This window comes from Ailuropoda melanoleuca, chromosome 13 (genome assembly GCF_002007445.2).
Source record: "Ailuropoda melanoleuca isolate Jingjing chromosome 13, ASM200744v2, whole genome shotgun sequence".
In the NCBI taxonomy this organism is placed as follows: Eukaryota; Metazoa; Chordata; class Mammalia; order Carnivora; family Ursidae; genus Ailuropoda; species Ailuropoda melanoleuca.
Genome location: NC_048230.1, coordinates 3,101,704 through 3,127,300, shown reverse-complemented (window position 1 = coordinate 3,127,300; position 25,597 = coordinate 3,101,704). Strand labels below are relative to the sequence as shown.

Below are 25,597 nucleotides of genomic sequence, written 5' to 3'. Positions count from 1 at the left end.
AGCACAAAGGAACCCCTTGTATGGACCCAGCCCTGGGAATAGGAATTCCTGTCACAGGATGAGGGTGCAAGAGACACCCCCCACTTCCTCTAGGGCCCAGGCTGGCGGGTAGAGAATCAGGAGAGCCAGAGAGTTCATTCTGGTTGCGAGTAGAAGTTTTCATCCAAGCTGTATCTTTAAGACACCTGTTTGACTTTCTCGGTCCCCAGCAGGTTCTAGCAGGTCCACAATGGAGCAGGGGCCAGAGGCTGGGGAACTTTCATGCTTCCTTGGGAATGGTGCTTTGGGGCACACCCACCATGATGACCCTCTGACTCCCTCTCACACACACACACACACACACACACACACACGCACGCGCGTGCCCCCAGCACACAGGCCACCTCCTCAAAAAAACGGCCACAGCCTCACTGGCAATCACTCTGGGAAGAAGGGTGCAGACGTCTGCTGCTGTGAATTGCCGAACTTATCTGGGGTTTCTCTCTGTCCTTCTCTTTGTTTCTCAGTCTTGCCCAGATGCTCTGCTTGTTACCACAGATCCTTGTAGTAAGAAAGAAAGGAAAAGGGTTGTTACTTTTGGAGGGGAGATGCAAGACTGGAGAAGGTACACCTAAGGTGAAACTAGCCGGCTCCCCTTCAGGCGTCCAGACTGGAGCTTCCCCAACCTTATCGTGCAAATGAACCACGGGGTGGGGGATCGGGGGAGATCTTGTTAAAGGTAGATGTCCTTGTTCAAGGTCAGGGTGTGTTTCTGCCTTTTTGCCAGCTCCTGCTGATGGCCGATGGAACGGCCCGCGACCGCACTCCGAGTAGCCACGCTCTGGAGTCTATCCCAGTGGCTCCCAACCTCAGAAGAGCATTGGGATGACCACTGGAAAGCTTTAAAAATCCAGATGCTCCGGCCACACCCTGGACCATTTGAACCAGGTTCTCTGAGGGTGGCAGCCAGGCATCGGCATCTCCCGAAGCCCCCAGGGGATTTCACTGTGCACCAGGACTGAGAAGCCCGCTCTAGACTAGCTCAGCTCACTCTTTACTTGAGAAGACAGGCCCAGAGAGAGGCCAGGGGCCTGCCCACAATGACACAGACAGTGAGGCGAAGGACTGGGGCCTGAGCCAGAGAGCTTTCTGGGGCACAAGGGGTTGTCTCCTATCGTGTGTTGTTGGGGAGTGGGCGGGAGGCAGGTAGGGCTGGGATTGGAGGACAGCGGGGATTCAAGAGTCAGGACGGGGGTGGGGGGGGGCGAGAACCACCCAAACTCCTGGACGCTCTCCAGGCTGGAGCCAGGCTGTGCTCCCACATGGATCGAGCCCTCACATTTCACCAAGGAGGGCCATCGGGCCTGCGGGTGTGCTGAGCAGATTATCACCCCCTTTACAGATGGGGGTTGAGGTTCAGAGAGGCCAGACCCCTGGTCCCAGGGCACAGCCATCCGTCCTGTGAGGCCTCCTCCGTTGTGGAAGCTCTAGCTGTCCCCTTGCTGATTGTAAGACACGGGTACCTGCTTCCCGTTCAAAGTTTCTAGAATTGGGTTGTGTCTGACAAAAAGTGCTTTCAGGCCTCTAAGCCAGGCACTAAGGGGATGTGATTGTGACTGGCAGAGCCCATGCGTAGGAAGTGTCCATTCACCTGAGTTTTATTACATTAGTAGCATTACAATGGTGGCATTTCATCTTCATCTGGATCCCCGGGTGATGCTTTAACTGTCTTTGGAAAGATCATGAGAGGCTCCTGGCAGAGGCCACCTTCCTGCTCTTGGCTCCCCTGACCTCTGTCCCAGGTTGCCCTTCCTGCTGCCCTCATCTACCCAGGGCACATTCTCTTACCCTCCCCCAGCAACGAACTCTCTCCTTCCTTCCAGAGCTTTCCCTTAGGAAAGGTCACCTGGTTCAGAAAGCCTGTCCTTTTCATCTTTGTGTCCTCAGGGCCCAGTGCAAGGCCTGGTGTGTAGCTGGTGCTTCATGAAGAGACTGGTTTTAGGCAGCAGGCGTGAGCACTGGAAGCTGAGTGGGGTAGAAAGGCCCACAGTGACCAACAGGTCCATGAAGCGACCCACCTCGAAATGGCCATAGGCCCTCACTGACCAAGTACAACCAGGCACAGTTCCTAAGATTACCAAAAAGGAGAAGATTCCCCACGTTCCCCTGCTCCCTCACTCTGCCCTGTAACTGTGGCCCCCTCACCACCACCTCGTCCCAGAGTCTCTCCCTCGCTGTCCTGCCCGCTGCTCCCTCGCGGTGTGTTCCGTAAACGTCCATTTCCTGTGTCCTGCCTCGGGTGAATCCTTTCACCGCCTGCACCGCCAGCCCCCATCCCCACATTCGGTGGCCCCCCTATCCGATCAGAGCGCCCCACACTTAGTACAAGTTTGTGGAAGGACAGAGGGAGGGGGCCCAGCCCGGCATCCTTCGGGGACCTCCCTCCCACTCCCAGGCTGCTTCCTTCTTGGCTCTCCCAGTGAGCACCCCCTGCAGCACCTTCACACGGCCGTGGTCTGAGCTGTGTCCCCCACAAGTGCCTATGTTGAAATCCTCCCGCCCAAGCTGACGGTATTAGGGGGTAGCCTTTGGGAAGTGCCTAGGTCAAGAGGGTTCTGGGATTAGCGCCCTTATTTATAAAAGAAACCCCAGAGGGGGAGGGGTGTCACGCTGCCCACACTCACCTCCCCGCTTGGCCTGCCCTCCTGCAGCCTGGGAAGTGGATCCCCCGCCCCCCCCCAACTTGCCTTCCTTCCAAAGGGCTTTCCTCTCTGAGTAGCAAATCATGGAGGCAAGAAGCCAGCCTTGGGGTCAGCCCAAGGATAGGGTTGTTCAACACTTATTCAGTTCCTCCTGTGTGCCAGGCGCAGTGGGACCTGGGACAAGTCCCTGAACATCTCTGAGCCTCCGTTTACCAGTCTGACCCCGGGGCTAACACTAGTGGCCCCCGAGGATTTGCCAGTGTGTGAGATGCCCAGCATGGGCCGGGCTGTGAGCACGTGTCGGTTCCACTCTCTTCTTTCCGTTCCCGAGGTCTTTGTTCAGATGCAGAAAGGACTGCCAAGGGAAGGTGGGACTGGCATTCCTCACTGGAGAAACTGAGGCCCAGGGAGGACAAACTCGCCCAGGGGAACACCTCGAGTGTGCCCAGGCTTCCCATTTCCCACCTCCCAGCCCTGACCCCGGAACCGACAGGCTGAGTGCATTCCCCCGCCCCCTATTGTTGGGGACCCCTCAACCCCAGCAGCACAAAGACACAGGCCCACGGTGCACGTGCACTTTCCACTTTATTTCTTTCCATGCCGAGCAATACACAGGAGCCGACTGGAGAGTGTGGTGCCGGGTGGGAGCAGGGGTAGTTCTTACTGCTTCCTCTGGGATGCGGGACAGGCTGTGTCAGTGTCCCAAGCAGGGGGACCTTTGGGTTCAGGCAGCCAGCGGCGGGACCCACAATGGAGCTGGGAGCAGGGGGTGAGTCCTCCGAGTGCCAGGCTGCCAGTGGGGGGAGGCAGCAGGGGAGTCAGGGGATCCTCCCTCCCAGTCGGATCTCTGCAGGGTTCCTGGTCCTCAGGCTTGTGCTCCTCCCGCCGGAGGGGTCAGGCTCCTTCCAAAACCCTCAGAGCCTCTGAGCTCCGTCCTTGGTACAACTAGAAGTTTCCCAAGTTGTCCTTGCCTACGTGGAAGGATGTCCCAGCTGTCCTGTGGCTGTCTGCCAGTGGCTTCTCTCTTTCTCTGCTGTGCTGGGCTTTGAGTGTGAAAGAGCGTGAGTCTGTGCGGGTGTGACGTGGGGGTCTGGAAAGGTTTGCACGTGCGTGCCAGTCAGTGCGCACAGAGGCCACAGAGAGAGCCCCACCTTGGCCATCGTTTTCCCCACAACTGGCTGGTTACTTTCTCTCTTCTCCCTGGGGTGCTGCAGCTGGGGCTCCTGGGGCCTGCCAGGAGACACCAACTCATGAGCCACCAGTTCCATAGACCTCGTGACTCACCTCCTGGCCTGACCTGACTTCGCAAGTGACACAAATCCTCTGGGCTCACTCCCTCCCTCCCCGAACAGAGGCATCTCTATTGTGGCCTCAAAGGTCCTGTAAAGCAAAGCCAGCCCTTCCTTTAGGGTCTGGAGAGGTTGGAGTCTGCTCCCCAGATGGGAAACTGACACAGGAATGCCGGCCCCAGAGGGATCCACCCAGGGCCCCTGGGCCCTACACCCCTCCCCCGCCACGAAGGCCCTCCTAGAAGGCTCAGAGCTGCACTTGGGACTCCTCCTGGTAGACAGAGCCTCTGTGCTAACAGACTCCCTCCCAGGAGTCTCTGAGGAGCTTCAGGGAGACAGGCAGGGGCCCTGAGAGAAGGCACCAGGGCCCGGAATGGGTGCCGGGGAAACAGTCTTTGCCAGCCTGGGACTAGTCTGGCTACAGCTGGGAACATGCCCTCCCATCAAGGGCAGTAACCCTGGCTGCTGGGCAGGGTCTCCCAGGGTGGGAAAGCGTGGAGGGTCTGGGAGCTGAAGCCAGAGAGGTAGGTGGGCACAGGAGAGGCCCCCATGGGCAGAACCTGTGCCAGCAGAAGTTTGGGGAGAATCCCAGGGCCAGAAACCAGGTAGGAGGTCAAAGGACCCTGTTCAGTCCTTTTATGCGTCCCATTATGTCCTGAGAGAGAGGCCATAGTGTCGCCCCCTGCCTCTGGGCATGGGAGTGTATTCCCCAGCCTGGGGCTTCCCACTCTCCCAAACACAACAATAAACCTTCGGAAAAACCCTCCAGCTCACTCCCCTGCTAAGAACCTGGGAGCTCATGGGAAGTCCTCCCCCCAGAGGTGGTCCCAAAGCAACCTCAGGGAAAGCCTTTGTGGTCTGTGGATGGCCAGGGGCACAGGGTAAGGCACGGAACATCAGGTGCTGCTAGGCTGGGAGCCGGAGCCCAAGCCCCACCTGAGCCACTCTGCTTGGGGCCCCGAGTGTGCAGCCTAGACCACGAGGGGGGCCATGGCAGGAGGCGAGCTCAGCTCCTCCTCACTGGCTGAGCAGGGCTGGGGTCAGGCCCTAGGCGACAACACAAGGAGGGAGGGAGCAAGAGGCAGACTGGGTCATCCTGGGAGACACGCTGGGACCGGAGTTCTCAGCAGAGAAGCTCCTGAGACCGAAAAGCTGGAAAAGATGTCCGCGGGCCCTACAGTTCCTGATCCTGTCCTCACCAGCATTCCCCTGCCATGCGCGTGGCTCTCCCTCTCCAGACAGCTGCTCATCTTGGGTCCCCAAGGGGGTCCCAGGGCAGGCACTGAGCGGCAGCTGGGCCCCTGAGCTGGGATTGCAGCAAGCATGTGGCACAAGGCATGCAAACAGTTTTTTTCACACACACCCCCCAAGAAAAATACAAAAGAGAAAGTCCCACATCGTGGCTCCCGGCGCTCAGACAGGCAGGGAGTGTGCTGCTTCTCTCCGGCCATGGTTCTCCTTGTCTCGGTCTTGTCCGCGGGGCTGGCTCTTCCTCAAACAGGTGGTGTGTGCCTCGTGGCGGATCCCGGGGGGAGGGGGGTGATGAGCAGCCAGCTGGCGCACACAGAGCCCAAACACCGGCCGTGTCCACAAGATTAAACCTCGTTATTCGTTCTTCGCACTTTTCACATCTGAAGTGGGCTGGCAGTGGGGAGACCTGGGGGCTTGGCTCCAAGTCTGGGCTTTGGGAGCGCAGGGACGTGACCGTCCTGTCCTCCCACAGGAGGGGGGGCGTGCGAGTGTGGAGGCCCCCAGCTGGCCAGGGCCACCCCTGCCAGCGCAGCACCCTGGTCCGTTTTATTTCTTCTGTACTGTAAAGAGAAGAGCGGTCACGGCCGAATAGAACTCAGAACAGGCCTTCAAGCCCTTGTTGGGAGGGTCTGGGTTTTTTTTTCCGGGAGGGACACGACACCGGGGTCGTCCGATTGGGGTCTCTTGGTGGAAATGAACTCCCACCTAAGACAAGGCTGCAGCCCTGACCAGGGGTTCATAGCGCCAAGTGACCCCAAACATAGAACCATCGAGGCCTGAATTTTTTAAACAATTCCCTTTGCCAGTGGTCATTTGCCATTGAAAAAGTCACGAGCATGACAGGTGGCAGGAGGACAGAGGAGACTGAGGCACAGAGGGCGCTCCCGAGCTGATGCCTGTGCTCTGTCCCTGCCCGCACGCACCTGCCTGGCCGCAGCCCCACAGAGAGCTCAGAACGTGCTTCATTTCAGACACTCAGACAGTGGAGGACGTGGATTTTACACCCAGCCAGGCTGATTACAAACCTGAACTCTTCTTCTGTCGCCAAAGGGGCCAAGGTTGCCCATGACCCCACCGCTGAGTCTCCGGCTTTCTGCCCCGGGTTGAACCCCCGTGTTCTAGGTCAGTGCCTCCTGTAAGGAGTGGGCCGGGAATGTTCATTGAAATGCAGATTCGGATTCAGTGGGTCTGGGCAGGGGCCTGAGACTCTGCATTTCTGACACATTCCCGCTGTCAGCAGCCACGGCTGCTGGTCCACGCAGCAGGTCTGCAATAGCAAAGTCTTCAGGGGAAAAGCTTAGACTGACCCCCGCAACAGGCAGAGATGTCTGGGGGCTTCACAAGGCGGGTGCGTGAAGGGAGGCGAACGGACAACGCTGCCCTGCAGAGCCCAGACCCTCAGGGCTACGCCGGCCTGTTGAGCCCCTGAGAGTCACCCCTGCAAATGGTGCCCCTGCTTGGTTAACTTCCCTGGGCCAACGCTGCGGGCTCACGAGCGTTACCGCCAGACTCCCACCACCTGCGTTGTTTCTGTCTGGCCGTGCGGGCCGCCTCGACAGGAACGCTTGCAGGACGGGCCCGCCATTCACCAGGCGGCATCACAACCATGATCTTGGGGGACGCTCGCAAGGCTCAGCCAGACACAACCCTGGCCCAGGCCCCAAGGCCCTCAGTTGAGACTGGAGCTGGCCGCCTCTGGTTCCCAGGCCCCGGGCTCTTTCCACACCCTTTCCTAATGATCCAGGCATAAGGCAAAGCAGAAGCCAGTCCCGCTCAGCTGGGCCCTGCCGCAGATGGGGTCGCTTCTCAGAGGATCAGCCTGTGTCCCCCACGGGCTCTTACCCCATCCCATCACCCCCTCCCCAGGGAGCTGGGCTGCACCAGTCCGTGGTCCTCACCCCGAGCAATCTGGCCCGCTCAGCTCCGTGTGGCTGGGTCTCACCTGCGAAATTGACGGTCACGGCCACAATGATGATGATGGTGCCCATGATGATGAAGGTGACGCTGAGCAGTCGAGCCAGGCGGCCCAGCCGCCGGGCCCCGTCCAGGTCCCCCTGCTGCACACTACTTCGCGACTGCAGAGACAGGGTGGCAGAGACCTCAAGAATGCTGGTCCCAGCAGACCTCAGGGGTCCCCTTGCCCGGGCCCCCTGAACCTACCCAGCCCCCACCACAGCCCATAGTCCAGCACCCGCCTTGGGGACGGGAAGCAGGCTTCTCCTGCAGAACTGGCCCGGGCACCTCTTGTGGGAACCCCCAACCAAGGCTGCCCCTCACTGGAAGTGGAAGCAAGCAGAGCAGGGCACTTCCCCTCAGGACAGTGATGAGGCAGGTGGCAGGTGGCATGGTGGAGACTGAGGGTCCGGGAGGGTGGGCCAGGGCCAGGCCATGCTGAGCTGGCAGGAGCAGATAAGCCAGGCCTCCCTCGACCCCTGCCCAAGGCTCCCTGCTACGGCCACCCTAAGGTGTCCCCTTGGCTTTTTCTGTGGCCCTAGGTGCCTGCCTCCTCCCCTCTGTGACCCCCTCTTCCACAACAGGAAAAAGGTATCATCGATCCTCCCTCCTCCTATTCCCACCCAGGAACCACATCCTTGTTCAACCAAGCCGACTTCCCACATCACACCAGAAAGGCGGGCTTGGGTTTGAACTAGAGAGCTGGGGTGTGTGGGGAGCCACGCTGGCTTCACAGGGGCCCATTTGACACTTCACGCTTTCTCAGTGAGCTTGGTTTTTCTCGGCCTTATTTAATTTGGTGAAAGCAGGTGGGTGAGTGTGGGGGTGGCCAGAAAGAATCTTGGGAAGCCCTGGAGTGACTCAGAAGGAGGTGTGTCCCCGGCACGTTCACGGAGCCCCGCACCCCTGCCCGTGATGGTTCAGGAGTCAACCTGCTGGCCGGGGCTGGCCTGTGTCCTCCAGACACCTCCAGCTCTGGAACTCTCTGAAGCTCCCTGGACTTCTAGAACAGCTACAGGTAGGAGTCCACTAAAGGTGTGACTCTTTTCACAGTCTTAGGTCATTTATTTGGTGATTTTATTTTTCAATTATTGGAGGCTCCGGAGCTCAGCATGGAAATGTAGTTGAATCCCCCGGTGATGCTGGTGGTGGTGGTGCTGGTGGTGGTGGTGCTGGTGGTGGTGGTGCTGGTGGTGGTGGTGGTGCTGGTGGTGGTGGTGATTTATTGCGCACTTACTTTGTGCCGGGCAACTTGCTGAGGACTGTGCCTGAATGATCTCACTGAGGCTCTGAACCACCCCGTGCGGTTGGCACTATTGCCCACTTTTAAAGAAGCTGAAGTTCAGGGAAGGTCCCCTTCCTCTCTGTTCTCTTCACAGGGGCACCCCCACCCCCTGGTCCTGTCCTTTTCTCCTTGCACAAACCTAACCAGCCCCCTACCTCACCCCGTGGCTCCCCGTTCAAGCTCCTCCCAGGACAGAGCCACCTCCCGCCACAGTGTTTGATGCCATCAGATTTGCTTTGCCTCAGATCTGCTCCTGGCCTCGTGCTTTTCTGCCCACTTGCCCCATTATTGGCCACAGCCGGGAGTGCTCCCACTCGGTCACAGCGCCTGTCCCATGCCACCCTACCATACCAGTAAGTGTCCTCTCCTGGTCAACTCCATTGCAGTCCTCCCCGGAGGCCTTGCACCTGCCCGGGGTCAGTGCCGGCACAATAGCTTCCCGAAGATCCACCCCCTCCACTCTGGCTCTACGCTCTCTTCCTCTCCATGCCATCCCCACACCACATTCCCCTCCACAGAGATTTATGCCAGGCCCCGTGCTAGGCTCCTGCCCTGCGGTCGTGGGGTGGGATTAAAGAGGAGGCAGAGAGTCGGGAGCTGAGGCACAAGTTCAAGGAGATGACGGTGGCTTAGCCAGTGACCCTGCCCAGCATCTTCTACAGCCCCCACTGTTCCCAGAACGAAGTCGGAACCCAGGTTAGCTTTGCACTTGCAGATTTCATTCTCTACCCTTCCCTTCCACTACCTCTGGGCTCAGCCAATCTGAGCTGCTGCAGGGCTGAACACCTGCCAGTGCAACTCTCCCGCCCACCTTCCTGTTCCCCCTCAACCACCTGTCCACACCCTTGCCATCCTTCGAGGGCTGCCTCCTATGCCACCTCCTCTGGGAAGCCCACCAGGACTCCTCCCCCAGACTACTGCTAGTAATCCCTAGCCTGTTTAAACATCTACCTTGGACCAGGAACTGTGTTAAGCCTTGCCATCCAGCAGAACATTAGAGCACCTTAACACTCCCGTGAGTTAGGGAGTGCTATTAGACTGTTTTACAAATGAGAGGCTGGACCACAGGGCATCATGCAGCTGTGAGAGAAGCCACTGGAGAAGAGGAGAAAGGCCAGGTCAGGAAGGGCCCCGACTATCACAAAATGGAATCTGGCTTTTGTCTTGTAGGCACTGGGAGGGCCTACAACTGGGTGAGACAAATGGAGGATTTCATCAAAACAGGAAAGAAAAAGATCCAGCCAGAGGGAGAGGCTGAAAAGATCGAGAAGCGATTGGTGCCCCCGTGTCCCAGGACAGCGGACAGAGATCTGAACTTGAGCACGGGGATTAACTACAGCCAGCAGAGGACAGCGCTGCTGTCCATGGAGACTGGACACACATGGGTACAGGTGGTCTCACACCTCAACAGGTCTGTAGATGGGTCTGGGCAGAAAGTTGGGAGTGTCCTGAGGGTGCCCAGTGACAATGGACGAGCGTCATCCGTGAGAGATTAAAGAGAAGGTGGGTCCGGCTTGACGAGGGGCATGGGCAGGGGCTCAGGCAACAGCCCACCCTGATCTCACGGCGCACCTGGACCTGGCAAGGACTCGGGCAGGAGCAGGCGCAGCCTCCCAGCTCCCTACAAGGGCGGCCTGGAGGGGAGCACAGGGTTTGGAGCCAGACCTCCTGGGGGCCTGTCCCCACCCTCCACAGCTGTCCCAGCTGCATGACCCTGGGTGAAGGGCTTCTTCTCTGTCTTTCCTCCTCCTCAAATACAATCAGGTATGAATTCCTGACCTTTCTAATGTCCCTCAAGTATGTCCCTACCTCTCCAGCCGACTCCACTGGCCTAGCCCGCTCCCACAATAGACTTCATCTGGACACTGCACCAGGCTCCTCCCCACTAGTCCCTCTGCTCCAGCCTTGCCCCCAGCCGACCTCTTCTCAACAGCCCAGGTCAGGTCTTTAGGCCATAAGCCTGGTCACATGGCTCCCCATAAAATGAATACATTTTTTAAATTAGTCTTTTCTGTTTCATTTTTTAATTAAAAAAAAATTCTAAGTAGGCTCCATGCCCAAGATGGAGCTTGAACTCATGACCCTGAGATTAAGAGTCACGTGCTCTACCAACTGAGCCAAACAGATGCCCCAAAAGGAACACATTTTTATGCCTCGGTGCTTTCTCATGGACTGCCGTCTCTGCTGGAATGCCTTTGCTCATTACTGTGTTGGCCCCTCAGCAGCTCCTTCTCATCCTTCAAGAGTCACCTCCAGTAAAACTGTCCTTGGTGCCCACGAGCAATTAATCAGCCCCTCCTTGGGGCTCCCGTAGCATCTGACACCATGCTCTCTTCCTCCCTTCCCACCTTGTGCCATTAGTTCTTGTGTCAGTCTCTCCCTAGACTTGAAGACAGGGACGGTGCAGCCTCAGTCTTGGTGTCCCTCTTATGTAACCTAGGGACTGGCCCTAATAGGTGTTCAGTAAGTATTTGAGGAAGGAAAGAATAAAAGAAGAGAAAAAAAGAGTGAGAGGAGGGTCTGTTTTCTAACCACTGAACTTAGCCAGTGGAACGCTCCAAGTTAATAGAAGATTCATGAATGAAGTAAAGGCAATGGGTCCCCCAGGAAAGATATCTGTTATCTGGATTTTGGTCCCACCCACTAACCCATGCCACCTCCAGCTCTCTGCGTGGCCAGTCCAGGTCACTGAATGAAGGACTTCAACACCAAGGCAACACCTTCCTCTTGGGAGGAAGAGGGGGCAACATAGAGAAAGGCTTCAGGAATTTTCAGGAAGTTCAGCTTTAGACATTCTGGGGCTACCCTTGAATCATTACCAAGAGACTCCTTCTCAGCTGTAAGCATGGCACACAGTGGGGAGGGGTGAGTTCTGCTCTTCGCTTGCCCGAGAAATCATTGTGCATCGAGCAACGGTTCAGGATCGTGGGGAGAGGTGCACGTGTGGTTGCTTGGGTATGAGAGGTGGGGAGGGGAAGCGAGAGAGGGAGAGATGAATTTTTCAATCGCTCTAAACTCAATCCCTCTTCTTTATCCACATGGCCGTCAGCCTATGCATCCCTGTCATGCATGTTCCTTTGAGCCTGAGAGACGGCATTGAGGGAGATGCCCTGGGAATGGCCCAACGAGCAGGGCAGACCTGACTGCACCTGCTTTGTTGGGTCATACAGTTTATGTGTCATACGCCGTCCAATGTAAACCTCACAACTGTTCTGTAAATCTTAGTTTTCTGATCTGTAAAATGGGGGGAATAGTTGCCTTGAAGAGTAGAGCCCTTCTTTTGTATCTAGAAGTTGCTCACCGCTAGCTGGCACTCATTTCTGAAGTCCCCCCATTAGTTCCCAAATGAAAAACCCAACCCTTGACCTCAGGGATGGAAGAAGACCCTTCATTACTTTTTAGGAGTAAATTACCAGCTGCATATCTAACCCCACTTTGTGGCAGCCTCTTCCCCTTATACAGAATGGCTCACGTGGAAGGCACGATAATAACTGCAGTAATGGTTGTAATGACTGTGAATTAATAGATCATTTGTGATTGCAATGGCGGTGGGAATGGTAAGGGAGAAAATGAATTCGGGTTAATAGATCAGTGAGGAAAAGCAGTGAAAAAGGTCCGAGCGCTGGTAGGGGTGGGGAAGGAAGTGGTTGGGTTGGAAAGGTGCTAGGAAGAGCTGCCAGGGGATGAAACCAGCCAGGGGAGAGTGGCAACAGAACTTATCGGGAAAGAGCTTCCTCCACCCATGAGGCTCAGGCCAAGCCCCAGCAGATCTGCGGAGAACTGACAACATGTGATCAGCCAATGCTGATCAGCTATTCGTCCTTACGCAGAGATCAAGCAAATCCCGGCAGGTCAAAGCCAAGGGATGTGCTTCCCCATGCCCCCGTCACATCCTTCTCTCTATAACAGTGCAATTCTTCCTGGAATGCCCCGATTACAGGGTTAACTTCAGTTGCTGGAGAGTGGGGAGGCATGGGGGGTGCTCCTGGGGAAGGAGTCGGGACAGCTGCCGTGGTGGGTGGGAGTGGGAGTGTTTGAGGATGCTTAGGACCTTGAGACAGCCACTGTTTGCCAACCCGTTCAGAAGTACATCAATATTTACAGCCACATGTCTGCACGCTAGCCGATCATCAGTGCTGGTTGGGGCTCGGCGCTCTTGCTGGGTGAATGCACAGATGCATGGCCTACAACAGGTCAGTTAAATCACCAAGTCATCCAGAATGCCTGAGAAAGGAAGTGTTGAGCTGCTCTGGACCTCTGTCATGCTCCCGCATGTGATAGGAAGAATCGAGGAAAAAGGGGCTGCTCAGAGGCTTCCACCAAAACCACAGACAGGGCTGCCCCTCCCCTGGGTGGTGGCACGAGAGCTGACACTCCAATCTCCCCCAAACTGGCTAAAGTCAGAATTGCTTGTCCACTGGGGATTTGCCCTTTCCTCTGACAGTACAAAGTTTCATTCAGTGTTAATGACAACAGTAACCACTGCCATCTTCTACATGGTGGGCTCTGTGCTAGGGGTTTTCACACATATTAACCCAGTTAATCCTCCCGGCAGCTTTATGGGGTCGACAGTCTTATTATACCTATTTTATAGATGAAAGAACTGAGACTACCAAAGGGGGTTGAGGGATTTGGGCACGGTCACGGGGCCTGGGAACCATACCCAAGTCTATCTGATGCTTGTTTAAGCACTGTTGTCAGCTGAAGGCCTGGGGTCCAGCTCCCCTGGTTGACAGGAGACCTTGCTGGCATTGAGGAACATGGCCATTTCTCAGCCTGACCCAGGAGCAGAATGGATGAAGCCAGCCCTGCCCTGGCCACCTCAGGAGGCTCATAGGCAACTGCAGTCCTGAGCAGGGCTACGTCTGGATACCTGGGATCCCAGCCGCTCAGCTTGACCCCCTGTCATAGCAGGTCCCTGTCTAAGCCACAGTGGGAAGGATGCTGCTGGTCCATTAGTCTCCCACTGATGGAGTCAGTAGGGGTGGGGAAGAACAGTGGGGGGGGAGGGGAGAATGGAGAGAAAGAGGGAAGGAAGTGGGTTCTTCCCTCCCTGCACAAATGCCCCAAAGGTTTGGCTTTCCTGGGAGGGACACACCATCCTTGTCCCCAGAGGTAGATGCAGGGCAGGGTCATGGAGACAACACTAGATTCAGCGTCCAGCTGCCTCTTACCATTGTGTGACCGTGGGCAAGGCACTGCTCAAGTGCCTCTGTTGTCTCATGTGTTAAATGAGAATTAGCCCTTAACACGGGGCTCCCTTGGGCTCCTTCTTCCTGGATTCTCATGGTTCTCTTTGGAAATTCATTTCCACAGCTATACTCCACCTCGCCACCACCCCACACGGGCCCTCTGCTGAGATCTCAACCCCCGGTGTCTCTCACACCTCTTTCACACAGCATCTGTCCTTCGACGACTTTGAGCCTCAACCTGTGACCCCTCCCTCTCCTCCGAGGTCATCACCATCTTCCCAGCTTCACTTCCTCCCAGTCCAGCCTGATCCGTCACTGTGCCTCCTCTGCCCCCCTCACCAGCATCATTCTATGCCCCTGGGTCTGCCCTCATAGCAACTCTGCCATCCATCCCCAGCCTCAGGTGGGCCCAATGTCCCATCTGTGACTCCATACCTACAGCTGGAGAAAAAATGCACCACCACGCAGGCTGATAACAACTCAGACCCATGGTCTCCAGCCTCAGCAGAGCCCTTGGCCACTGACCTCTCTGTCCCTTGTCCCCTCTCCTCTCCCCTGTCACCAGGCCTTTCATTCTCAGCAAATGGCCTTGCCCTCCACCTCTCTGGTGGTGTGGAGCCCATATAGCATGAGCAGCTGCTCTGAGTATTTCTATCTGCTTCTGCCCTTATGGCCTTTCCTACAGGCTCCCGGGGACGGGTCCTTCTTCAGGACCCCATCTCCGCACTCTTCATGAAGCTCATCAGTCACCTCTCTCCTTTTTTGCCTAATCCTGTCCATCGTCAGGGTCATCAGGGGTCTGTAAATGGCCCAGCCAGTGGATACTCCCATCCTTACTGGACCTGACCTCTGTACTGCATTTGACCCTCCCTCCTCCTTTCAGACTCATTCCTCCCTGGGCGTCTCTCCCTCTCTTCCAGTTTGCCTTCCACCCCCTGAAATTTTCTTTTCAAAACTCTTTCCTGACCACTTCCCTCCGCCCACCCCTTAAATGCTGCAGTCCCCAGAGCTGTCTTAGACCAAGAGTGTGAAGTAAGTGCTGCTACTTTCTGTTCAACAGTTCTCTCCTCATGCCCTCTTTCCTAAGCCACTGCTTGGTCCTTCATCAGCCAGCCTGGACTATCTCAAGAGCTTCCTACGGGGTCTCCCTGCTCGCAGTCCTGCTGGCTCAACCTCATTTCCCACAGTGCAGCTGGATGTTGGTTTTAAAGTATGAATGACCACGTCATGCCTCTGCTTAAAATCTTTCAGGGGTTCCTCAGAGCCACTAGGATAAAACTTCAGTTCCTAGAGCGGGTCCCTGCCCACCTCCCTCCATCACCATACTCTTACATCCTTTGGCCACGTCCAACAGACCGTATCATCCATCCTCCCAAGTGCCTCGCATGGCGCCTCATTGGTAAAAGAGGCATAATCATTCATGGGGGCCCAATCATTCTCTATCACTTAGTCGCCTCCAAACAAGCAACTTGCCGGTCAAGTGAATGATTGACTGAATAAATAAATAAATGGTCTGCATTAACAAGTCCTAGGTTTCCAGAAACCCTTTCTGCCCCTTGCCAAGGCCTTGGTCCAGACCTCTTCATCTCTCCCCTAGTGCTACCACAAAGGTTCCTTCTTCCAACTGCCAGGCTCAGAGGGGCCCCTTCTGCCCCTCCTCTTACTCTGCACCAACCTGCTCCACCAAAATGGAAACCTGACCGCACCTCTCTCTGGCTCGGGACCGCGTGATGTCAATGCTGGGCGAAGCTTGCAGCCAGTCCCAAAGGACCACACGCGGCATGATTCCACTGATAGCAACTGTCCAGAAAAGGCAAATCCATAGAGACAGAAAGATGAGTGGTTTGTTAGGTCTGAGAGGGATCAAGGGAGAGATGGGGTGATTAAAAAAAAAAGGCATGGGGCTTTTCTGGGGGTGAGAAAATGTTCTACAACTGACTGTGGTTATGGTTGCATGTAGCTGTGAAGAACAAATCTTTGAATTGTACACTTTGAACGGGTGAATTGTATGATACGTGTATTATATTTCAAAGCTCTGAGAAAACCCAAAACCCCATGACGGCTTCCCACCCCCGGCCCGGGGGACACTCAGGTACCACTCAGTTACTGCTACGGTGTGAGAGCCCTTGCTCTGAAGCCCTTCACGCCGCTCATCCCACATCACCCTCACACAGCTTCTAATGTAGGTGTTACGTGACACCCATTTTGCAGATGGGCATACAGAGAAGAGAGAGTTCAGCGACTTGCCCGAGGCCCCACGAGACCCTGTGGTTTTTTCTAGCATGAGCACTTCTTGCAATGCGTTATGGGATCTGTTTACAAGTTTCTCCCCACCGGACTGGAGGCTCCTGGGAATTGGTTCTGGCTTAGCACCAGATTCCTAGCCCCTGGCCCAGTGACCTTCAGAACTGACTCAGAGCTGACCTGAGAAGGCTGTAGAAATTTCCTGGGGGTGGGCTCCAGGGGTCTCACAGTCTCGGACCCAGGCGCCTCTGACAAAGGCAGCGTCTACCCAGCCTGCACCCTGCCGCCCCTCAAGGAGATGGATTCCAGCAACTGTTCTCTCCTGGGCCCTTGTGTGGTTTCCCTCCCCGAAGCCCGTCTCCCCTCCTGGGGCTTCTCCCTGTAACCAAGAGGTTGGCCCTGCCCACAACCCCCAGCTGCACCCCTAGGACCTGGTTCTGCCCCCAGCTGCCCCCCAAGTGCCGCAGGCAGCTCAGGAAACTCCTCAAAGCCCCCCTCCCCAGCCCTGTGCAGCCCTGGCTCGTGTGCCTGTGCCAAGTTTCAGGAGTGCCAACAGGGTCCCCTGACCTCCTGGCAAGTGGGGCTAGATTTGACGGGGGGTCAGGGAAAGCATCCCTGAAGCGGAAGGAGGTGTTTGAGGAGACGGGGCCTTTCTCAGAGGACAGCCCGGGGGCAGTGGAGGTGACCACAGCTCCTGAGGACTCGGTGATAGATGACTCAGCAGGGGAATCACTCCAGAGGGAAGCAGACAGCGTCTCCCCGCCCTGTCCCCCAGCCCTGACCAGCCTGGGGCTGGGAGGTCACCACTCCCACTTTCTGTTTTCCCTCTGGAAGACACTGCCTGCCTGGGCTCTCTCTCTCTCTCACCCACCCCCGTCACTCCCTCCTCTTCCTGGACCTCAAAAGTCACCTGCCAACGTCTATGGACATTTTCTGTCATCTTCTGTAAGTAGCTCTATCCAAATGGCTTGGTTTGGGGACAACCTAAGACCGTTTACTCAGAACCCCGCGGGCCAAGTGTGTGAGGAGCGAAGACTAGCTCACATGCTCCTTCTTGGCAGGGCCAGCCATGCCCTCTAACACACAGTTTTCACCCATGGCCCAGACCTCCCCTACCCTAAACACAGACTAAAGACAGATGCCGAAATCAGTCTGAGCTCCAAGGCCCAGAGGGCCCCAGCGAAAACAACCCCTTCCCCGAAGGAGCAGCCTTGGGGGAGCCAGGCCCCAGGGCCCTCGGCGCATGGCAGGAAAGCCACGGCGGCTCTTGGAAACCAGAGTTGGCAAAGGCCATTGGAATAGCCAGGTGGCCTGGGGTGACAGGTGGGGGCAGCTGGCTCCCCTCCAAAGAACTCGGGGTCCCGAGACCCCAGGCTGGCCATACCCTCTACTGACGCATAGCCCCAGTCAGGATGACCCCTCAGGACGCCCCATGCAAAAGGCTAGCCCCCCATCTCGGCTGCCTTTCTGCAGCATGGAGTTTAGCTCCAGGTGGCTCCCTGGGGTCCCCTCCCCAGCAGGGATGTGTGCAAAGGCGAGCTGTGACACCGAAGAGCAGAGAAGAGGGGGGACAGCAAACAGAAAGTCTCCTGGCCCCGGCCCCCTCTCCAATGGGGGGTAGCAGGCCCAGTGAGAAAGGGAGTCTTCCCCCCAGCCCCCAGCCCCCAGCTCTCCCTTCTTCACTCCCTATGCAGAGGGTCTGGTGCCTGCCTGGGAACACACCTGCTGAGCCCTGGTCCAGCCCCAGCCCTGGGAACAAAGGGCAGCACTCACCATGATGGAGAAGATGAGGGGGATGAGGTTGAGGGGCCACACAGGGCAGAAGCAGGAGGCGATGGCAAGGATGAGGTAATCTTTGGGGACTTCTTGGTCCTGGGCAGAGGAGGCGGTGGCAATGGAGGACGCCCGCCTAGAGCTGGCCGGGGAGGCCGACCAGGGGAGCGTGGCTTCCTGGAGCCCCTCGGATGCCACCTTGAAGGGCAGCCTGTGGCCATTCTGCTCCAGGTCCAGGGCCCCCGAGAGGGACTTGGACAGCTTCGGTGCCTTGTCATCCTCGCCTTCCCCCTTCGTGAGGAGCTTCTCCATCTCCGGCAGGTCCAGGGGTAAGGCGGTGCCTGGCTCCTGGGCTGAGGGAAACTGAGGCTGCACCAGGTTGGCCATGTTGGCTTGGGCCCTGGGTTGCTCCGGCTTCAAGCTGAGATGACGGGCTCCGGAGGGAGCTCAGCACACCATGCCTCAGCCCACACTGGGGGCCTACAGGGCAGGGGCAGATGCGTCCCCCAGGGGAGCAAGGGCTTGCTGGGAGCTGGCAGGGTCGCCGAGTTCAGAGGCCCAGGCCCGCCTGATGCCCCCGCGGAGCTTCGGGAAGCTGGAGCCTTCCTCTCTGTTCAAGTTTGAGGCCAACTTTGCCGGCGCTGCTGACCGCACAGATGGGCGGGGAAGTGACAGAAAGCCGCTCCAGGGTCAGGGTGAAGGCGCTCCTCTGCTCCTCTGCTCCTCTCCCGGGTGAGGCTTCGGCTAAGTCAGAGAGAGAGAGAGTACGCCACGCAGCCTCCCTCCCTCCCCACCCTCCTCAGAGATGCTTTTCCTTTTCAATTCCTCTCTCCCCTGAGAACTGCGAACAGTGTACCGCCCCCGCCCAGCCCAGCCCAGAGGGGCCGGTGCGCCTCTCATTTCCACTGCAGCCACAGCCTGGGGGCGCTGGTCTGGGGGCTCCGGATGGGGGAGAAAGACAAAGTGGGTCACAAAGGGGTGTGTCTTCAACTGTCCCGGGAAACGGAGCCCTCAGCTTCTCTTCTGCAGGAGCAAGCTCACACTGCCTCCTCTCTGCACTCCGTCCTCTCTGTCAGAAACCGCTGAGCCCCGGACCTGCCCCACACCTACCCTAGGGCATCCCACCTCGACCCTGACCGCCGGCCCCCAGGGGTGTCCAGGCCACAGCGGGGAGACTAAGCACCACCGGAGGCTCCTGCTTCCATGGGTCTCTGAGCACCTCATCCAGGGGCATTGGGGAGAAAGCGTGGGCTCCATCTCATGCCCAGCAGAGCTTTTCTGGGGTGGTTTTATTAATTTTTTAAAAAGGTTTTAGTTATTTTTTTGAGAGAGCAAGAGAAAGAGGGCACGGGCAAGGGGGAGCAGCAGGCAGAGGGACAAGCAGGCTCCCCACTGAGCAGGGAGCCCGATGTGGGGCCCGATCCCAGGACCCCGGGATCAAGATCTGAGCTGAAGGCAGACGCTTAACCGACTGAGCCACCCAGGTGCCCCTCTGGGGTGCTTTTAAAGAGCAACAAAGAGATTTCTGTTCAGGAGCTCCCTGGGGGCAGATGCCCATTCCGAAGGACCTCAGTCCTGGTCACCTGTCCTGAATCTTGCTGCCTTCCTTCTCTCTCCTGTCTTCTCCCTGTTTCAGCCTCCTCCGTTATGCTCCACGTCTCCTCTATGCTCCCTGATCTCTCTCCCCTTACAGTGTTTCGGAAGCATGACCTGGAACCACTGGGTGTGTGCATGTGTGTGCTGGGGTGGGCGGGGGAAGAGGGCACAGGAAAGAATCTAGACCCCTAGGGTCATGTAGGATGGGGGTGGGAAAGCAGAGGTGGGATGGAGCCTCAGAGGTTGTGGGGTTCATTCAGATCCTCTGATATTCCAGTTGAGAAAACTGAGGCAGGAATGGAGGGACCAGTCTTCAGTCCCTCGTTCGGGTGGGGGGGGGTCGGTTTGGAGCAAGATGGGCGCATTGCAGTAGAAAGAAATAGCTTTGGTTTGTGTGTCATGCTGGCTTCAGAAATGCTGCTTCCAGCAAGGGCTGTGACCAGGTGGCGGGGGCATGTGACCAGCTGAGAAAGGGGAGGACAGGCCACAGAGCCACCTGGGGGGAGTCTGGGGAGCTGAAAAGGCACCTGGAGGCTAATAAGTTTCAAAACAGTGTGTGGCTTTGGCACAAATTGTCAAGTTTGGTAAATGTGACCGTATTTAATTAAGAATTTTTGCTTCATAAAGGAACCCTGCAAAATGCAGGCCTCCAGGGTAGGCAGTGAGATCTTTGCTCTCTGCGGTGGGAGAGAGAGAGAGCTAGAGACTTCCTCCTCGTCTTTCTTAAAGGAGGCCCTTCTCCCCCAGGCCAGGGGCGTGGCAGGAGAGTGAACTGGGCTTCTCTGTCCGGGAACTTTTGGAAATGTGCTAATGTCTTTTTAAACATGAGACCTCCTGCAGAGGGTGGAAAGTTGGGTGCCTGAGACCCCTAGACTCAAAGTCGGTGTCCGGCTTGGCCAGAATGCCATCTTACTGCTGGAAGCTGACCCTGGGCTCCCCCGTGGAGCCTACAGCTGCCCAGCCCAAAGATTCCATAGCCTCTGGCCAAAGGTGGCTCTTGAGTCCCTGAAATATAGCTGGCTTAAATTGAAGCGTGCTCTAAGTATAAAACACACTGGATTTCGAATACTTAGTACAAAAAGGAATGTAAAATATCTCATGAATACTGTGTATGTTGATTACATATTAAAGTAATAATATTGTTGATACATTGAGCTGAATAAAACATTATTAAAATTAATGTCACCTCTGTCTCTTCACTTTCTAAAAATATGCCGACTAGAAAATTAAAAACTAAAAACATGGGTTGTATTGTGTTTCTGTTGGGCAGTGCCGGCCTAGAACAGAATGAACCCGACATAAAGGGGTCTTTCTGACTTAATAAAAACCCTGAGAGAAAAAGAAAAAGCCAAGAAGTCCCAGGGTGGCTTGTGGCTGTGGGGTTGCAGGGTGGGCTGGCTTGGGGGGTGGGGATGCAGGCTTGCCCGGTCACTATGCGCTGCTGGGCTCATGGTGCCATCTAGTGGCTTGGTAGTGAGGAGGGGAATGACCAGAGGTGGGGTTGGGGCCCCCAGGGAAGGGGAGAGGCGGGGAGGAACCTCAGGTTGGGCTCGGGGACTGATAAGCCCAGCCCAGCTGGCTGCCCTAGTTGCAGGCTGCAGTCGCCGACCCCCCCACCCCACCCCCACTCCCAACCAGGGTGTTCTGCGGAGGCCCATGGGCCATACTCATCATACGAAATGGGTTTGGTCTGCACAGTGTTAACTCAATACGTGCTTTTTAAAAAATCCATTTCACATAGACATGGAGCTTCAGGCTTCTAACATGAAGATCTGGGAACTCTGGACCCATTTTCTGCGGAACAGAGAGCCGCTGGGCCAGCTGCAGCCCTCAGAAGGGGGCATGGGGCTCCTCCAGCTCCACCTTCATGACGCCTGCCTGCCTGGGGGGATTTGAGCCCCTGCAGCTAGACAGAGGGACTGACCTTTCTCTACCATTGCTGTCGGGCCTGGCTGCTGAAGAAAGTCACTCCCTTCTCTCCCTCAATTCCCGGTCCAGCTGCGAGGTCCTGGATGGGGCCCGTGTGCCCCTGGCTCCCTTGCCCAGGGTCTGGCCCAGTTACGGCCTGCTGGCTGAAGACAGCAGCCAAGTGCCCAGCGCGTGTCCAGTGGACACTAATTCCTACCTCTGCCTACCCTGGGCTCAGCTCACCCCCCAGCAGGGGCAACTGCCGCCTTCTGGTATCTGTGTGAGCATGTGCGAACACACACACACACACACACACACACACACACACGCACATACAGTGTGAGAAAAACCTGATGTCCTCCTGTTCCTATCAGCAAGCCCCCAGGTTTCACAGCCGGTGAGGGTGGCATCTCTCCGAAGGAATCACTCGGGACACTTCGTCCTCGCTGTCCTTGCTTGAAACGTTTCCCTACCCCTCTTTGGAAGGCGCTCTGAGAAGACAACTCTTTCGCCTTTAAAAAGCAATTATGAAGAATCCAATAGATACTAACTCCGTTTGAGTGCCTCCAAATTCTCTCAGGGCAGGTTCATGTGCCTACACGTCTGTCTCCAGCTATAATCAGTGGGCACAGGCCATTTGTGATCTGCACGGCGAACTCCCGATTTTCACTCTGCTCGAACACCGGAGTTCGCTTCGCCACGCCTCTACAGCTGGGCATCCGTATTCTTGCAAATCCTTCCCTGTGCTGTACCTCTGGGACTGCCTTTTTGCAAATCTGCTTTTCTTTTTTGGATTACTCCCTTGGAGTCTTTTTATGGTGATTTTGCCAAAGTGTTTCTACCAAAAAAAGAAACAGAGACACAGGACAGCTAGCAATCTGCAAATGTGCCCTTTTCTCCACACCCCTGACCACATCAGTCTTACAGCTGTTATCTTTGCTGGTCTGTCTCCTTCATTGCTAGACAGACAAGGTGCCACTCCCTGTGATGGGGGCACCGAGGGTAAGGCAAGGGGTTGGAAGGCGCAACTTCTGGAGAGAAGCCAAGAGACGGCTCGTATCAGAGGCCTTCGTGAGCTGTGAAGCTGCTACCAGCGTCTGTCGCTGTTCTCCAGGAGCCCCATGTGGGGCTCGATCCCAGGACCCTGGGATCATGACCTGAGCTGAAGGCAGACGCCCAACTGACTGAGCGACCCAGGTGCGCCTCAAAGGGGTTTTTTGGTCATATGTTTTCTGACACCCACACGTCATGTGAGGGCTTATGTAGACATGTGGACGTGTGAGTATTTGTGTGTGTGTGTGTGTATCGACCCAACAGGTACTCCTTGCCTCTCCCTGACGCATTAGGGTCTCCTGGGCTAGAATACCTTGAATTATGTGCCCTCCAGGTTTTCTGGAACCTTTGCTTGATTTTTTTAGTCTGCTTCCCCAAACTGTACCCATTATCCAAGATGACTGACTGACTGTGGAGGGAAGCTGAATTTGTGATTATTAAAGGAATGAACATTATCAACTGAGACCAGATATTTTGTCCAAATAGAGAGAAAAATAGTCCGATAATAGGTATTAAGTGAATATAAAAAGGAAAGCGCAGGGCGCCTGGGTGGCTCAGTGGGTTAAGCATCTGCCTTCGGCTCATGTCGTGATCTCAGGGTCCTGGGATCGAGTCCTGCATCGGGCTCCCTACTCAGCGGGGAGTCTGCTTCTTCCACTGCCCCTCCCCCCACTCGTGCTCTCTCTCGCTCACTCATTCTCTCACAAATAAATAAAATCTTAAAAAAAAAAAGCCTCTTTGAATACTAGGCAAACACCTAACAACACGCAAATATACACGTGTGTGCACACACACACATGGTCCTGATAAGACAATAACTAATGTGTTGTGGACTTGAGTTTATAAAACACCTTCCCAGGCATTCTCTCTTTATAACAACCTTGTGAAAAGAATATGTCTTAATAGCTTCCACTCACTGAGTGCTCACAGGGCCAGGCATTATGCTAAGTGCTTGAAATGCATTCTCTCATTTAGTCTGCACAACAGCCTACGATGTAAGTCCTTATTTTAGCCCGTTATACAGAGCAGAACACCAAGGCTCAAAGCCCTTAGGTCATTTGCCCAAGGTCACCCAGCTGGAAAGTGAAGAGCCTGAGAAGTACTTTCACATCCCTCCCTCCGACCTCACACATCTGCTGCACACTCGCGCTTCCACCTGCAGGGGGCGCCCTCACCACGCCTGAGCTGAGCATGCAACTGAGCCAGACCGCTCACCTTTTTCTATCCTGGAACTTAAGAAAGCAGGACTTGCTGGTCATTTTATTATGTTTCCAGGGCATAAAAATCTGGAGCTGAATCTAGGCGGAAGCATTGTCCAAACTGGTCATAAGATTATAATAATATACAAACAGTAACAATTTATGGAACACTTTCTCATTGCCAGAAACTGTACACTATGAACCAATGTTAACCCTCACAGTCACCGTAAGGTGGAGTCATCTGTGTCAGCGGTGAGGAAGAGAGGTTTAGAGAGGCTAAGTGATGCCATGGGTCGTGCATGAAGTGAGTGGCAGAGCAGAGGTTGGACCCCAGGCCTGCCTGGCTCTTTCCCTTCCACTATCAGTGGCACTGCCTCTCCACAGATGGAAGGCTCAGTGGGCAGGCCTGGGGCCAGAGTCTCACATTTTGTTCCTGGTTGGACCCATGACTCCTCTGCCCAGAATCAAAGCCTTCCTGTGATCTGTGCTGCAGACCCCTGCCCTGTGAAATTGGGAACCCTAACACCTGTGAGCTAGGGACGGGACGCCAAGTGTGCCAGCCAGTGTCTCACTCGCAGAAAGCAAAGATAACTTTAATTACAGCATTGAGCCTCACCTTGACCGTTTGGGGGACCCCTCACTCATCTCTGGGTCTCTAGGTATCTCTCCAGCTTCCGTGATGTCCCCCATTCCGAGCTGGGTAGGTTTTCTTCCCCCAGCTGGCAAGTGTCCAGCTCTCCAAGTAGACCAGGGAGCCCTCAGCCCTCCCCTGGCACATCTGGGTATCAGCCCAGCCAGCAGCAGCTGAGGCAGCAGCCCATCAGCATGAGTGAGGCCAGAGACTAGCTCAGGAATGCTCATCTTAGATGCAAAAGCTCTCCAGACCTCTCTGAGAGGGCTGGTTGTGCCTCCCACTTTCTCAGCAGACTTGGCCTGAGGCCCTCATTCCCTTAACCTCTTTCTTCCCTATAATCTTTCCTGATTCCGTGTCTGCCCCTCATCACAGAGGCCCTGGCTGCCCTGAACCCCTTCTCCCTGGGAGCTTCATGCACCCACGCTCAGGGTACAGGCAGAACTTACTGGCCTCCAGTCCCTGGTCTGCCCTAGTCTCCCTTCCCTGAGACTGGCCCAGACTCTGTTTCCGTTGCAGCCCTCACAGTGGCTCTCTGCAGACAGCAGCTGGGCAGGGTGTCCTGTCCAGAGATGAGAGACGGCCTGCACCCTCAGTCTCTTGGTGCCACTCCCTCTTCAGATAATGTCCTCTCCCACAGTGCTCCTCACAGCACTCACCCACACCTGGGGTCTTGCCATGAACCAGTGCCCCAGGTACCTACCTGTGGGCGTCAGGCCCTGGGCCCAACATTCCACAGTGAGCTCCCAGACCTCAGGCCTTCCTGCCACCCTGGGCCACTGGGCCCAGTGGACACCTGATAGCAGACAGAGATGATAGCTTTTCTGTTTTTATTTGGCTCCTTCTGTTGCCTCTCTCAGATCACAAACTTGGGGCATCAGCATAGGCAGGGGATGTGGATGCCACACCCATTGGACCACACCAGGCGTCACCCACACTCCCACATACAAGTCCCCCTGTCCAAAAGCCCCCTTCCTCCTAAAAAACAGCAAGAGAACATAGGGCTCCGAGGCACAGCAATGGAAGCTCACGTTTCCAGGAAGAGTTCATCAAGTCCAAATGGAAGAAAGAGCCGGCAGGATCCTGCTCCTTTCCCAGAGCCGCCAGCCCTGGTTGGGATTGGGGTGGCGGAGAGGGGTGCTGGGGAGTGCAGCCCTGGGCTCCAGTTCCTTCCAGCTGTCAAGGCTGCCTCCTGTCTCTCTCTCTTTTAGGCCTCAGCCATTCGGTTTTTCTCCGTCCAGGACGTTTTTAGAACTCTTCCCTTTAGTAGCCATCCTGCCATTGGGTGCTCCCGGGCCAGCCTCCCCCTCCAGGCCCACCGGGTAGCTCCGGGGCCAGTCAGCAGTGCTGGAAGCCCAGCCCGGGGCCCGCACGCAAGTACCCCCGCGGCCAGGCAAAGGGAGCCCCGGAACCTCGGCGCCAGCTTCCCGCGGACATCTGGGCCGCGCCCTGAGCCTCGGCCACCGCCCAGGGCCGCCCCGGGGCCGTGTGCGGGGAGCACGACGCACAGCGCGGCTCGAAGGGGCCGGCGGGCGGCGGGGC

The 25,597-nt window shown here is 56.2% G+C and overlaps 2 protein-coding genes across 3 annotated transcripts in view; both read right to left on the bottom strand.

Moving 5' to 3' along the window:
• Nucleotides 1-3,291: 3,291 nt before the first annotated feature.
• TRARG1 (trafficking regulator of GLUT4 (SLC2A4) 1) lies at nucleotides 3,292-18,311 on the bottom strand. Of its 2 annotated transcripts, XM_034641818.1 has the most exons (4): nucleotides 17,669-18,311; nucleotides 7,164-7,296; nucleotides 6,247-6,354; nucleotides 3,292-5,781 (listed from the first exon to the last, which is right to left on the bottom strand). In XM_034641818.1, the coding sequence occupies exons 1-4, from the start codon at nucleotides 18,053-18,055 to the stop codon at nucleotides 5,768-5,770; spliced, it is 642 nt and encodes a 213-aa protein (XP_034497709.1). In that variant the 5' UTR covers nucleotides 18,056-18,311; the 3' UTR covers nucleotides 3,292-5,767. The 2 variants fall into 2 exon arrangements, with proteins under 2 accessions (XP_034497709.1, XP_034497710.1); XM_034641819.1 differs by lacking the exon at nucleotides 6,247-6,354.
• Nucleotides 18,312-25,393: 7,082 nt separating this feature from the next.
• BHLHA9 (basic helix-loop-helix family member a9) overlaps nucleotides 25,394-25,597 on the bottom strand; it is a 1,070-nt gene continuing 866 nt past the window's right edge. Inside the window, exon 2 of the mRNA XM_034640618.1 lies at nucleotides 25,394-25,570. Within this exon, the coding sequence (XP_034496509.1) occupies nucleotides 25,394-25,570 (177 nt within the window). The remainder of the gene's footprint in view (nucleotides 25,571-25,597) is intronic.